This window comes from Cyanistes caeruleus, chromosome 30 (genome assembly GCF_971803275.1).
Source record: "Cyanistes caeruleus chromosome 30, bCyaCae1.hap1.1, whole genome shotgun sequence".
Lineage (NCBI taxonomy): Eukaryota > Metazoa > Chordata > Aves > Passeriformes > Paridae > Cyanistes > Cyanistes caeruleus.
In genome coordinates, this window is record NC_141730.1 from 2,262,527 (window position 1) to 2,277,400 (window position 14,874).

A 14,874-nucleotide genomic window follows, 5' to 3' on the forward strand; every position below is an offset into this window, starting at 1 on the left:
GGGAGGGGAGGGGTGGGGGAGAGACCCCCCTCCCTCGTGTCCTCGGTGTCCCCAACACCCCACGGACCCCCCCCGGGTCACCCCAAATTCTCCAGATCCCACCCAGACCCTCCATGAACCCCCAAATTCCCCCCGAATTTATTCCCAAATTTCCTCCAAATTCCCCCCAAATTTCTCCCAAAATTCCCCCAAATTCTCCCCAAAATTCCCCCCAAATTCTCCCCAAAATTTCCCCCAAATTCCCCCCAAATTTCTCCCCAAATCCCCCCAAATTCTCCCCAAAATTCCCCCCGAATTTCCTCCAAATTTCTCCCCAAATTCTCCCCAAATTCCCCCAAATTTCTCCCAAAATCCCCCCAAATTCTCCCTAAAATTTCCCCCAAATTCCCCCCAAATTTCTCCCCAAATCCCCCCAAATTCTCCCCAGAATTTCCCCCAAATTTCTCCCAAAATCCCCCCAAATTCTCCCCAAAATTTCCCCCAAATCCCCCCAAATTTCTCCCCAAAATTCCCCAGAATTTCCCCCAAATTTCCCAAATTTCCCCCCCCCCGGTTCCCCTTTCCCGGAGCGGGGCTGGAAGTGGGGGGGACACTTGGGGACACCCAGGGGACACTTGGGGACACTTGGGGACACCCAGGGGACACTTGGAGACACTTGGGGACACTTGGAGACACTTGGGGACACTTGGGGACACCCAGGGGACACTTGGGGGGGTCTGGCTGAGCCCCGAGCCGGGGGGGGCACGCGGGGGGCGGGGCGGTGACAGCGGGGAGGTGACAGCGGGGAGGTGACAGCGGGGAGGTGACAGCGGGGAGGTGACACCGTGTCCGTCTGTCCCCGAGGCGCCGGAAGGGGCTGTGACTGTCCCCGTGTCCCCACGGGGGTCGCGCGTCCGTCCTTGTCCCCAGGGCTGCGTCCGCCACCCTCCGACTGTCACCCGGCCCAGGGACGTCCGTCCGTCCGTCCGTCTGTCTGTGTGTCCCCGGGGTGTGGCCGTGTGTCCCCAGGGTCCGTGTGTCTGTCCCCGGGGTCCGTGTGTCTGTCCCCGGGGTGTGGCTGTGTGTCCCCAGGGTCCGTGTGTCTGTCCCCGGGGTCCGTGTGTCTGTCCCCGGGGTGTCCCTGTCCCCTGGTTCTGTCCGTCCCTGCTCCTCCCTGGGCCCCGTCCCCGCCTGTCCCTCTGTCCCCCCGTGTCCGTGTGTCCGTCCCCGCGTCCGTGTGTCCATCTCTGTGTCCGTGTGTCCCTCTGTCCCGTGTCCCTCTGTCCCGTGTCCCTCTGTCCCCTGTCCCTCTGTCCCGTGTCCCTCTGTCCCGTGTCCCCCTGTCCCTCTGTCCCGTGTCCCTCTGTCCCCCTGTCCCTCTGTCCCCTGTCCCTCTGTCCCGTGTCCCCATGTCCCCGCTGTGGCCCTGCCGGTGGCTCCTGGCTCTGCTGGCTCTGTCCCCGGGGGTCCCGGGGGTCTCGGGGGGTCCCGGGGGGGCCGCTGAGCTGCGGCGGCGGCCCGGGGACACCGGACACCGGCCCCAGGAGCTGCGGGCGCTGGAGGTGGGAACTGGGAGCGAACTGGGAGGGAACTGGGGGACACTGGGAGGGGGCACTGGGGACACTGGGGGCACTGGGAGGGAGCTGGGGGAGCTCCGGGGGTGGCACTGAGGGGACACGAGGGGACCCCGCGGCGCTGCCCGGTGCTGGCTCCGCTGCGGCGGCGGCCCGGGGACACCGGACACCGGCCCCAGGAGCTGCGGGCGCTGGAGGTGGGAACTGGGAGGGAACTGGGAGGGAACTGGGGGACACTGGGAGCACTGGGGGCACTGGGGGCACTGGGGGACACTGGGGACACTGGGAGCACTGGGGGGCACTGGGGGCACTGGGGACACTGGGGGACACTGGGGGCACTGGGGGACACTGGGAGCACTGGGGGACACTGGGGGCACTGGGGGCACTGGGAGCACTGGGGGACACTGGGGGACACTGGGAGCACTGGGGGCACTGGGGGCACTGGGGACACTGGGGGACACTGGGGACACTGGGAGGGAGCTGGGGGAGCTCCGGGGGTGGCACTGAGGGGACACGAGGGGACCCCGCGGCGCTGCCCGGTGCTGGCTCCGCTGCGGCGGCGGCCCGGGGACACCGGACACCGGCCCCAGGAGCTGCAGGCACTGGGAGCACTGGGGACACTGGGGACACTGGGATGGAACTGGGGGACACTGGGAGCACTGGGGACACTGGGGACACTGGGATGGAGCACTGGGGGCACTGGGAGGGGCACTGGGAGCACTGGGAGGGAGCTGGGGGACACTGGGGGGACACTGGGGGACACTGGAGGGACACTGGTGGTCACTGGGGGTCACTGGGGGTCACTGGGGGACACTGGCGCACAATGGGGGGTTCTGAGGGACACAGTGGGGGGACACCAGGGGGGTTCTGAGGGACACTGGGGGACACCAGGGGGACACCGGGGGGACACTGGGACACAGCGGGGGGACACTGAGGGGACACCGGGGGACACCGGGGAGGTTCTGAGGGACACTGGGGAACACCGGGGGGACACAGGGGTACACTGGGACACAGCGGGGGGACACCGGGGGGACACCGGGGGGACACTGGGGGACACCGGGGGGACACCGGGGGGATTCTGAGGGACACTGGGACACACCGGGGGGGTTCTGAGGGACACTGAGGGGACACCGGGGGGTCCCTCAGCCGTGCCCAGCCGTGTCCCCTCCCCGCTGGTGGCGCTGGAGCAGAGCGGGGTCGGCTTCGGCCTCGTGGACACCGAGCAGGAGCCGGAGCTGGGCCGGGAATTGTCTCTGGGGGTCCCCCTGAGCCCCTCGGGGACACCCCCAGAGCCCCTCGGGGACACCCCCAGAGCCCCCCTGACCCCCGGAGACACCCCCAGAGCCCCTCGGGGACACCCCCAGAGCCCCCCTGACCCTCGGGGACACCCCCAGAGCCCCCCTGACCCCAGGGACACCCCCAGAGCCCCTCGGGGACACCCCCAGAGCCCCCCTGACCTCCGGGGACACCCCCAGAGCCCCCCGGGGACACCCCCAGAGGCCCCCGGGGACACCCCCAGAGCCCCCCGGGGACACCCCCAGAGCCCCCCCTGACCCCAGGGACACCCCCAGAGCCCCCCCTGACCCCCGGAGACACCCCCAGAGCCCCCCGGGGACACCCCCAGAGCCCCTCGGGGACACCCCCAGAGCCCCCCTGGGGACACCCCCAGAGCCCCCCCTGACCCCAGGGACACCCCCAGAGCCCCCCCTGACCCCCGGAGACACCCCCAGAGCCCCCCTGGGGACACCCCCAGAGCCCCCCTGACCCCCGGAGACACCCCCAGAGCCCCCCGGGGACACCCCCAGAGCCCCCCTGGGGACACCCCCAGAGCCCCCCCTGACCCCAGGGACACCCCCAGGCTCTGGGGACCCCCGTGCAGGTGGTGGCAGCCGGGCAGGAGCTCCGGGCCTTTGGGGACATCGAGGAGGAGCCCAAAGTCATCGGGTACTTCGAGGGACGGGACTCGGAGCGTGCGTGGGGACACCCCCTGTGTCACCTGAGTGTCACCTGAGTGTCACCTGTGTGTCACCTGAGTGTCACCTGTGTCACCTGTGTCACCTGTGTCACCTGAATATCACCTGTGTCACCTGAATATCACCTGAGTGTCACCTGTGTGTCACCTGAGTGACAATTTCCAATTCCCAATCCCCAATTCCCAATCCCAAATCCCCAATCCCCAATCCCCAATTCCCAGTTCACAATTCCAAATTCCCCAATTCCCAATTCCCAGTTTCCAATCCCCAATTCCCAAATTCCCAATTCCCAATCCCCAATTCCCAGTTCCCAATTCCCAGTTCCCAATCCCAAATTCCCAATCCCAATTCCCAATCCCCAGTTCCCAATTCCCAATCCCCAGTTCCCAATTCCCAATCCCCAATCCCCAATCCCAATTCTCAAATTCCCAGTTCCCAATCCCCAGTTCCCAATCCCCAGTTCCCAATCCCAAATTCCCAGTTCCCAATTCCCAATTCCCCAATCCCCAATTCCCAAATTCCCAGTTCCCAATCCCCAGTTCCCAATCCCAATCCCAAATTCCCAATCCCAATTCCCAATCCCCAATTCCCAATCCCCAATCCCCAGTTCCCAATTCCCAATTCCCAAATTCCCAGTTCCCAATTCCCAATTCCCAAATTCCCAGTTCCCAATTCCCAATCCCCAGTTCCCAATTCCCAATTCCCAAATTCCCAGTTCCCAATCCCCAATTCCCAGTTCCCAGTTCCCAATTCCCAATTCCAATTCCCAATTCCCCATTCCAAATCCCCAGGTTCCCAATTCCCAATTCCCAGTTCCCAATCCCCAAATCCCAGTTCCCAATTCCCAAATTCCCAGTTCCCAATCCCAAATTCCCAAATTCCCAAATTCCCAATCCCAATTCCCAAATTCCCAGTTCCCACCCCATTCCCCCCCAGCCTTCCAGGCCTTCTCCGCCACCGCCCAGCGCTTCCACCCCTCCCTCCTCTTCTTCGCCACCTTCGACCCCCAGGTGAGCACTGGGGTGGGCTGGGTGACCCCCTGGGAACCCCCCCAAATCCCCAAAACACCCCAAAATCCCCAAATCCCCAAAAAACCCCCAAAATTCCCAAATCCCAAATCCCCCCCCTAAATCCCAAAAACCCCCCAAAATCCCCAAAACCCCCCCAAAATCCCAAAATCCCAAAAAAAAACCCCAAAACCCCAAAATCCCCAAATCCCAAATCCCCCCAAAATCCCCAAATCCAAAAAAAAACCCAAATCCCAAATCCCCCCCAAAATCCCCAAATCCCAAAAAATCCCCCCAAAATCCCCAAATCCCAAAAAAAACCCCCCCAAATCCCCAAATCCCAAAAAACCCCAAAATCCCCAAATCCCAAATAACCCCAAAATCCCCAAATACCAAAAAAAACCCAAAATCCCAAAAAACCCCCAAAATCCCAAATCCCCCCCAAAATCCCAAAATCCCAAAAAATCCTCCCAAAATCCCCAAATCCCAAAAACCCCCCAAAATCCCAAAATCCCCCCAAAATCCCAAAATCCCAAAACCCCCCAAAATCCAAAAAAAACCCCAAAATCCCAAAAATCCCCCCAAAATCCCCCAAAATCCCCCCAAAATCCCCAATCCGCCCCTGCAGGCGGCGCAGGAGCTGCGGCTGGGGCTGAACCAGCTCCATCTCTTCGAGCCCTTCCTGGAGCAGCCCCGGAGCTTTCGGGGGGACCCCGGGGGCCCCCACGGGCTCGAGGCCTTCGTGGAGAGCAGCAAGCGGTGGGGAACGGGGAATTGAGAATTGGGGATTGGGGATTTGGGAATTGGGGATTGGGAACTGGGAATTGGGGATTGGGGATTGGGATTTGGGATTGGGAATGGGGAATTGGGAACTGGGAATTGGGAACTGGGAATTTGGGGTTGGGGATTGGGGATTGGGAATTGAGGATTAGGAATTGAGGATTGGGGATTGGGAATTTGGGGATTGGGGATTGGGAATTGGGAACTGGGAATTGGGAATTGGGGATTGGGGATTGGGAATTGGGAATGGGGAATTGGGAATTGGGGATTTGGGATTTGGGATTGGGAACGGGGAATTAGGAAGTGGGGATTGGGGATTGGGGATTGGGTATTGGGAACTGGGAATTGAGAATTGGGAATTGGGGATTGGGAATTGGGAATTTGGGGATTGGGGATTGGGAACTGGGAATTTGGGATTGGGAATTGAGAATTGAGAATTGGGAATTGGGAATTTGGGGTTGGGGATTGGGAATTTGGGATTGGGAATTGAGGATTAGGAATTGGGAATTGGGGATTGGGGATTGGGGATTGGGAATTGGGAATTGGGAATATGGGGATTTGGAACTGGGAATTGGGGATTGGGGATTGGGAATTGGGGCTGAACCAGCTCCATCTCTTCGAGCCCTTCCTGGAGCAGCCCCGGAGCTTTCGGGGGGACCCCGGGGACCCCCACGGGCTCGAGGCCTTCGTGGAGAGCAGCAAGCGGTGGGGAACGGGGAATTGGGAACTGGGGATTTGGGATTGGGAACTGGGGATTTGGGATTGGGAATTGGGGATTGGGAACTGGGAATTTGGGAATTGGGAACTGGGAATTGGGAATTTGGGAATTGGGAATTGGGAACTGGGGATTGGGAACTGGGAATTGGGGAATTGGGATTGGGAATTTGGGATTGGGAACTGGGAATTGGGGATTGGGAATTGGGAATTGGGGATTGGGAACTGGGAATTTGGGAATTGGGGATTGGGGATTGGGAATTTGGGGATTGGGAAGTGGGAGTTTGGGATTGGGAATTGGGAATTGGGGATTGGGCGCTGGGAATTTGGGGTTGGGGATTGGGAATTGGGGATTGGGAATTTGGGGATTTGGAACTGGGAATTGGGGATTTGGAACTGGGAATGGGGAATTGGGGATTGGGGATTGGGGATTGGGGATTGGGGATTGGGAATTGGGAATTTGGGGATTGGGGATTGGGAATTGGGGCTGAACCAGCTCCATCTCTTCGAGCCCTTCCTGGAGCAGCCCCGGAGCTTTCGGGGGGACCCCGGGGACCCCCACGGGCTCGAGGCCTTCGTGGAGAGCAGCAAGCGGTGGGGAACGGGGAATTTGGGAATTGGGGATTGGGGATTTGGGGATTGGGAACGGGGAATTGGGAATTGGGGATTTGGGATTGAGGATTGGGGATTGGGAATTGGGGATTGGGAATTGGGAACTGGGGATTGGGAATTGGGAACTGGGAATTGGGGATTGGGAACTGGGAATTGAGGATTGGGAAGTGGGAGTTTGGGATTGGGAATTGGGGATTGGGGATTTGGAATTTGGGGATTTGGAACTGGGAATTGGGAATTGGGAACTGGGAATGGGGAGTTGGGAATTGGGGATTGGGGATTGGGGATTGGGAATTGAGGATTAGGAATTGGGGATTTGGAACTGGGAATTGGGGATTGGGAGCTGGGAATTGGGGATTGGGGATTGGGGATTGGGGATTGGGGATTGGGAATTGGGGATTGGGGATTGGGGATTGGGGATTGGGAACTGGGAATTGGGAATTTGGGAATTGGGGATTGGGAATTGGGGCTGAACCAGCTCCATCTCTTCGAGCCCTTCCTGGAGCAGCCCCGGAGCTTTCGGGGGGACCCCGGGGACCCCCACGGGCTCGAGGCCTTCGTGGAGAGCAGCAAGCGGTGGGGAACGGGAATTGGGAATTGGGGATTGGGGATTGGGGATTGGGAACGGGGAATTGGGAATTGGGATTTGGGATTGGGAACGGGGAATTGGGAATTGGGAATTGGGATTTGGGATTGGGAACGGGGAATTGGGAATTGGGAATTGGGATTTGGGATTGGGAATGGGGAATTGGGAATTGGGGATTGGGGATTGGGGATTGGGAATTGGGAACTGGGAATTGGGAATTGGGAACTGGGAATTTGGGAATTGGGGATTGGGAACTGGGAACTGGGAATTGGGAATTGGGAACTGGGGATTGGGAATTGGGAATTTGGGGATTGGGAATTGGGAATTGGGGCTGAACCAGCTCCATCTCTTCGAGCCCTTCCTGGAGCAGCCCCGGAGCTTTCGGGGGGACCCCGGGGACCCCCACGGGCTCGAGGCCTTCGTGGAGAGCAGCAAGCGGTGGGGAACGGGGAATTTGGGAATTGGGGATTGGGGATTGGGGATTGGGAATTGGGAACGGGGAATTGGGGATTGGGAACTGGGAATCTGGGATTGGGAACTGGGAACTGGGAATTGGGAATTGGGAACTGGGGATTGGGAATTGGGAATTTGGGGATTGGGAATTGGGAATTGGGGCTGAAGCAGCTCCATCTCTTCGAGCCCTTCCTGGAGCAGCCCCGGAGCTTTCGGGGGGACCCCGGGGGCCCCCACGGGCTCGAGGCCTTCGTGGAGAGCAGCAAGCGGTGGGGAACGGGGACCCCTCCCCAAATCAGGGGGGAACCGGGCAGGGGGAGGTTGCCATGGGGATGGGACGCTGAGAGGAGACGGTTGCTATGGGAGGTGGTTGCTATGGGGATGTGGTTGCCATAGGGATGTGGTTGCCCTGGGTGATGGTTGCCATGGGAGCAGGTTGCCATGGGGATGTGGTTGCCATGGGGACAGGTTGCCATGGGACGAGGTTTCTATGGGGTGATTGTTGCCACGGGGATGTGGTTGCCACGGGGATGTGGTTGCCATAGGGATGTGGTTGCCATGGGTGATGGTTGCCATGGGGACAGGTTGCCATGGGAGGAGGTTTCTATGGGGTGATGGTTGCCATGGGGATGTGGTTGCCATGGGGATGTGGTTGCCCTGGGTGATGGTTGCCATGGGAGCAGGTTGCCATGGGGATGTGGTTGCCAAGGGTGATGGTTGCCATGGGGACAGGTTGCCATGGGGATGTGGTTGCCATGGGGATGTGGTTGCCCTGGGTGATGGTTGCCATGGGGGCAGGTTGTCATGGGGACCGGTTGCCATGGGGGCAGGTTGCCATGGGGGCAGGTTGCCATGGGGATGTGGTTGCCATGGGAGGAGGTTTCTATGGGGTGATGGTTGCCATGGAGATGTGGTTGCCCTGGGTGATGGTTGCCATGGGGATGCGGTTGCCATGGGGACAGGTTTCCATGGGGACAGGTTGCCACGGGCAGTGGTTGCCAAGGGAATGTGGTTGCCACGGGAGATGGTTACCATGGCGATCCCGTTGCCATGGGGACGGTGGATCCTCACCCCCACACTCCCCATCTCCCCTCACCCCCCTTTTCCCACGGTGGCCCTGGGGGTGACCCCCAGCAGGGGGGGGTCTGCTCTGCCCGGGGGGGGCTCGGGGGTCCCGGGGGAGGGGGAGGGGGCTCGGCCGAGCCCCCCCGAGCCGGGCAGGGTGAAAGCCGCGGGTGCTGCTGGGAGATTCCCGCAGTTTTAATCCCCCCCGGATCATCCCCCCCTCCCCCCGCCGCGGCCTCAATCCCGAGGGACATCGGGGACCCTCCGGGGCCCCCCCCGAGCGGTGACATGGGGGGGGACACGGGGGGGGCTCGTCCCTGTCACCCCCTCCCCATTCCCAGCTCTTCTGCCCCTCCCCAAACCGCTGCCTCTCCCCCACCCCCCAATTTGAGCCCCCCCCGCAGCAGCACCCGGGGGGGGGGGAGGGGAGCAGCGGCTCCTGGGGGGGAAGGGGAGGGGGGGGATCTGATTTTGGGGTGCCCCTCACCCCTCCCCCCCCACCCAAACCCCCCAGGGCCACTCTGCAGAAACTCAAAGCTCAGAGCACGTCCCAGGACTGGGTGAGTGCGGGGGTCCCGCCATCCCCACCCCCATCCCGGTGACCCCCAAAACTCGGGGACACTCAGGGGACACTCAGGGGACACTCAGGGGGACACCCCAAGTCACCGTGACCCCCACGTGTCCCCCCCAGGAGGACCTTTGGGATGGGACCCACATCGTGGCCTTTGCCGAGGGGGATGATCCCGGTGAGGGGAGGACGGGAAAGGAATTGGGGGGTCCCGGGGGGGTCCCAGCCCCCCCCTGAACCCCCCCTGACCCCCCCCAGACGGGTTGGAGTTCCTGGAGATCCTGAAGGAGGTGGCCCAGGACAAGAGGGACAATCCCGACTTCAGCATCCTGTGGATCGATCCCGATGATTTCCCGCTGGTACCAGACCCCCCCCGGGGGGCGGGAACAACCCTCGGACAGGGTGTGACCCCTGTGTCCCCTCCCGGACAGGGTGTGACCCCTGTGTCCCCTCCCCTGGACAGGGTGTGACCCCTGTGTCCCCTCCCCCACGGGGTGTGACCCCTGTGTCCCCTCCCCCACGGGGTGTGACCCCTGTGTCCCCTCCCCTGGACAGGGTGTGACCCCTGTGTCCCCTCCCGGACAGGGTGTGACCCCTGTGTCCCCTCCCGGACAGGGTGTGACCCCTGTGTCCCCTCCCCCGGACAGGGTGTGACCCCTGTGTCCCCTCCCCTGGACAGGGTGTGACCCCTGTGTCCCCTCCCCCGGACAGGGTGTGACCCCTGTGTCCCCCACGGGTGTGACCCCTGTGTCCCCTCCCAGACAGGGTGTGACCCCTGTGTCCCCTCCCCCGGACAGGGTGTGACCCCTGTGTCCCCTCCCCCGGACAGGGTGTGACCCCTGTGTCCCCCACGGGTGTGACCCCTGTGTCCCCTCCCAGACAGGGTGTGACCCCTGTGTCCCCTCCCCCGGACAGGGGGTGACCCCTCTGTCCCCTCCCCCGGACAGGGTGTGACCCCTGTGTCCCCTCCCCCACACGGGGTGATCCCTGTGTCCCCTCCCCCACGGGTGTGACCCCTGTGTCCCCTCCTGGACAGGGTGTGACCCCTCTGTCCCCTCCCCTGGACAGGGTGTGACCCCTGTGTCCCCTCCCCCACACGGGGTGACCCCTGTGTCCCCTCCCCCACACGGGGTGACCCCTGTGTCCCCTCCCCCACGGGGTGACCCCTGTGTCCCCTCCCCCGGACAGGGGGTGACCCCTGTGTCCCCTCCCCCATGGGGTGTGACCCCTCTGTCCCCTCCCACACGGGGTGACCCCTGTGTCCCCTCCCCCACGGGGTGACCCCTGTGTCCCCTCCCCCAGCTCGTCCCCTCCTGGGAGGACACTTTCGACATCGACCTGTCCCGGCCCCAGCTCGGTGTGGTCAATGGCACTGACCAGGTGAGGGTCACCCAGTGTCACCTGTGTCACCTGTGTCACCCAGTGTCACCCTGTGTCACCCTGTGGTCAATGGCACTGACCAGGTGAGGGTCACCCAGTGTCACCTGTGTCATCTGTGTCACCCAGTGTCACCTGTGTCACCCAGTGTCACCCTGTGTCACCCTGTGGTCAATGGCACTGACCATGTGAGGGTCACCCAGTGTCACCTGTGTCACCCTGTGTCACCTGTGTCACCCAGTGTCACCTGTGTCACCCTGTGTCACCCCAGTGTCACCCTGTGTCACCCTGTGTCACCCTGTGGTCAATGGCACTGACCATGTGAGGGTCACCCAGTGTCACCTGTGTCACCCTGTGTCACCTGTGTCACCCAGTGTCACCCCAGTGTCACCCCAGTGTCACCCCAGTGTCACCCCAGTATCACCCTGTGTCACCCCAGTGTCACCTGTGTCACCTGTGTCACCCTGTGGTCAATGGCACTGACCATGTGAGGGTCACCCTCTGTCACCCTGTGTCACCCAGTGTCACCCTGTGGTCAATGGCACTGACCATGTGAGGGTCACCCCAGTGTCACCCCAGTGTCACCCTGTGTCACCCTGTGTCACCCTGTGTCAACCCTGTGTCACCCCAGTGTCACCCTCTGTCACCCCAGTGTCACTCCCATGTCCCCCCCAGTGTCACCCCAGTGTCACCCCCGTGTCCCCCCATGTCCCCCCCAATGTCAACCCGTGTCACCCCAATGTCACCCCGTGTCCCCCCGTGTCCCCCCCAGTGTCACCCCGTGTCCCCCCACTGTCCCCCCCAATGTCACCCCGTGTCCCCCCACTGTCCCCCCCGTGTCACCTCGTGTCCCCCCACTGTCCCCCCCAATGTCACCCCGTGTCCCCCTGTGTCCCCCCCAATGTCACCCCGTGTCCCCCCACTGTCCCCCCCAATGTCACCCCGTGTCCCCCTGTGTCCCCCCCAATGTCACCCCGTGTCCCCCTGTGTCCCCCCCGTGTCACCCCGTGTCCCCCCGTGTCCCCCCCGTGTCACCCCGTGTCCCCCCGTGTCCCCAGGCCGGCAGCGTGTGGCTGCACATGGAGGATGAGGAGGATCTGCCGGGACCTGAGGAGGTCCTGGAGTGGCTCGAGGAGGTTCTGGAGGGGGACACTGGGGACAGGGATGGCGATGACGATGAAGAGGATGACGATGAAGATGACGATGAAGATGAAGACGATGATGATGAAGATGATGACGATGGTGACAAAGTTGATGACGATAATGATGATGCTGACTCATAACAATGATGACAATGATGTCGTCACTGACGATGATGAAGATGATGACAATTACAATGACAATGACAATGACGATGATGATGACGATGACGATGATGTCACTGACAATGATGATGATGACAATTACAATGACAATGACGATGATGATGATGATGATGATGATGCTGACTCATAACAATGATGACAATGATGTCGTCACTGACGATGATGATGATGATAATTACAATGACAATGACGATGATGATGATGATGACGATGATGCTGACTCATAACAATGATGACGATGACGATGATGTCACTGACGATGATGATGATGATGACAATGACAATGACAATGACGATGATGATGACGATGACGATGATGTCACTGACGATGATGAAGATGATGACAATTACAATGATGATGATGAAGATGACGATGAAGATGATGATAATGACAACAGTGACAATGATGAAGATGATGACAATTACAATGACAATGATGATGATGATGATGATGAAAACAATGACGATGTCAATAATGATGATGATGATGATGATGATGATGTCAATGATTACGATGATGATGACGATGACGATGTCAATGATGATGTCGATGATGATGATGATGACGATGATGATGATGATAATGATGATGATGATGATGATGATGGTGATGATGATGACGATGATGATGATGATGTCAATGATAATGACGATGATGATGATGACGATGATGATGATGATGGTGACAATGATGATGAAAACAATGATGATGTCAATGATGATGATGATGGTGATGGTGATGGTGATGGTGATGGTGATGGTGATGATGATGATGATGATGTCAATGATAATGACGATGATGATGACGATGATGATGACGATGATGATGATGATGGTGACAATGATGATGAAAACAATGATGATGTCAATGATGATGATGATGATGATGATGATGACAATGGTGACGATGATGATGATGATGACAATGGTGACAATGATGATGATGATGATGGTGATGATGATGATGATGATGATGTCAATGATAATGACGATGATGATGATGATGATGATGGTGACAATGATGATGAAAACAATGATGATGTCAATGATGATGATGATGATGATGACCAGGCCATAAAATCCCCAAAGGCCCAGGGAGTGTCCCCAGGGCAGTGAGGATCCCTGGAGCTGGGTGAGATCCCTGTGCAAGATCCGTGAGATCCCTCTGTGGGATCCCCCAGACAAGATTTCCATGTGAGATCCCCGGGTGAGATCCCTGGGAAGCATTCCTTGTACGAGATCCCAGCACAAGATCCCTGTACGAGATCCCAGTGTGAGATTCCCTGTACAAGATCCCAGTGTGAGATCCCTGTACGAGATCCCTGTATGAGATCCCCATACAAGATCCCAGCACAAGATCCCTGTACGAGATCCCAGTGTGAGATCCCTGTACGAGATCCCAGTGTGAGATTCCCTGTACAAGATCCCAGTGTGAGATCCCTGTACGAGATCCCTGTATGAGATCCCCATACAAGATCCCAGCACAAGATCCCTGTACGAGATCCCAGTGTGAGATCCCTGTATGAGATCCCTGTATGAGATCCCTGTACAAGATCCCAGCACAAGATCCCTGTACGAGATCCCTGTATGAGATCCCCATACAAGATCCCAGCACGAGATCCCTGTACGAGATCCCAGTGTGAGATCCCTGTATGAGATCCTAGCACAAGATCCCTGTACGAGATCCCTGTACAAGATCCCAGCACGAGATCCCTGTACGAAATCCCTGTATGAGATCCCAGTGCGAGATTCCCTGCACAAGATCCCCATGGGAGATCCCTGTACAAGATCCCAGTGCAAGATCCCCACGGGTGATCCCTGTGTGAGATTCCCAGTTCACGATCCCCATGGGAGATCCCTGTGCGGGATTCCCTGTGTGAGATTCCCAGTGCAAGATCCCCATGGGAGATCCCCCCTATGAGATTCCCAATCGGGTTTTCCCCCACGGGAGATCCCCCCAGACAAGACCCCCCTGCCACCTCTCCACACGAGATCCCTGTGCTGGATCCCGTTGCCAGATCCCCGCTGGGCATGATCCCCGTGGGAGATCCCTCATGTGGGATCCCTGTATGAGATTCCCCACAGCGGATCCCTGTGCCAGATCCTCCAGACAAGATCCCTGTGTGGGATCCCAGTGCCACATCCCTGTGCCAGATCCTCTGTGAAAGATCCCTGCACGAGATCCCTTGGGCAAGATCCCCAGAGGAGATCCACCCTGTGAGAGCCCCTGATCCCTGTGACAGATCCCTGGCTAGGATCCCCACATGAGATCCCTGTGCCAAATCCCAGTGTGGGATCCCCAGGTGAGATCCCAGTGCCAGATCCCAGTGGGGGATCCCAATACCAGATCCCAGTGCAGGACCCCAGAGTGGGATCCCCCCTCCAGATCCCAGTGCAGGGCCCCAGAGTGGGATCCCCCCTCCAGATCCCAGTGCAGGGCCCCAGAGTGGGATCCCCCCTCCAGATCCCAGTGACAGATCCCCGAGTGGGATCCCCCCTCCAGATCCCAGTGCCAGATCCCCGAGTGGGATCCCCCCTCCAGATCCCAGTGACAGATCCCCGAGTGGGATCCCCCCTCCAGATCCCAGTGCAGGGCCCCAGAGTGGGATCCCCCCTCCAGATCCCAGTGCCCGATCCCAGAGTGGGATCCCCCCTCCAGATCCCAGTGCCTGATCCCAGTGGGGAATGTCAATGTGGGGTCCCAGTGCCAGATCCTACTATGGGATCCCTCCTCCAGATCCCAGTGCTCGATCCCAGAGTGGGATCCCCCCTCCAGATCCCAGTGCAGGACCCCAGAGTGGGATCCCCGCTCCAGATCCCAGTGCCAGATCCCAGAGTGGGATCCCCCCTCCAGATCCCAG

The 14,874-nt window shown here is 59.8% G+C and overlaps 2 protein-coding genes across 3 annotated transcripts; both read left to right on the forward strand.

The window, feature by feature from the left end:
* Positions 1-981: 981 nt before the first annotated feature.
* Positions 982-5,363, forward strand: LOC147648816 (calsequestrin-1-like). Of its 2 annotated transcripts, none has more exons than XM_086866461.1 (4): positions 982-1,541; positions 3,412-3,523; positions 4,463-4,536; positions 5,162-5,363. In XM_086866461.1, exons 1-4 carry the CDS (start codon positions 1,389-1,391, stop codon positions 5,309-5,311), a joined length of 489 nt encoding a protein of 162 aa, XP_086722587.1. In that variant the 5' UTR covers positions 982-1,388; the 3' UTR covers positions 5,312-5,363. The 2 variants fall into 2 exon arrangements, 1 of the variants encoding a protein (XP_086722587.1); XR_015279939.1 differs by lacking the exon at positions 982-1,541 and adding an exon at positions 1,675-1,750 and having other exon boundaries at positions 5,162-5,361.
* A 500-nt stretch (positions 5,364-5,863) lies between these two features.
* LOC147648817 (uncharacterized) lies at positions 5,864-12,019 on the forward strand. Its single transcript, XM_086865751.1, has 7 exons — positions 5,864-6,011; positions 7,596-7,947; positions 9,258-9,303; positions 9,435-9,489; positions 9,570-9,670; positions 10,614-10,691; positions 11,747-12,019. Exons 1-7 carry the CDS (start codon positions 5,864-5,866, stop codon positions 11,969-11,971), a joined length of 1,005 nt encoding a protein of 334 aa, XP_086721877.1. The 3' UTR covers positions 11,972-12,019.
* The last annotated feature ends 2,855 nt before the right edge of the window (positions 12,020-14,874 follow it).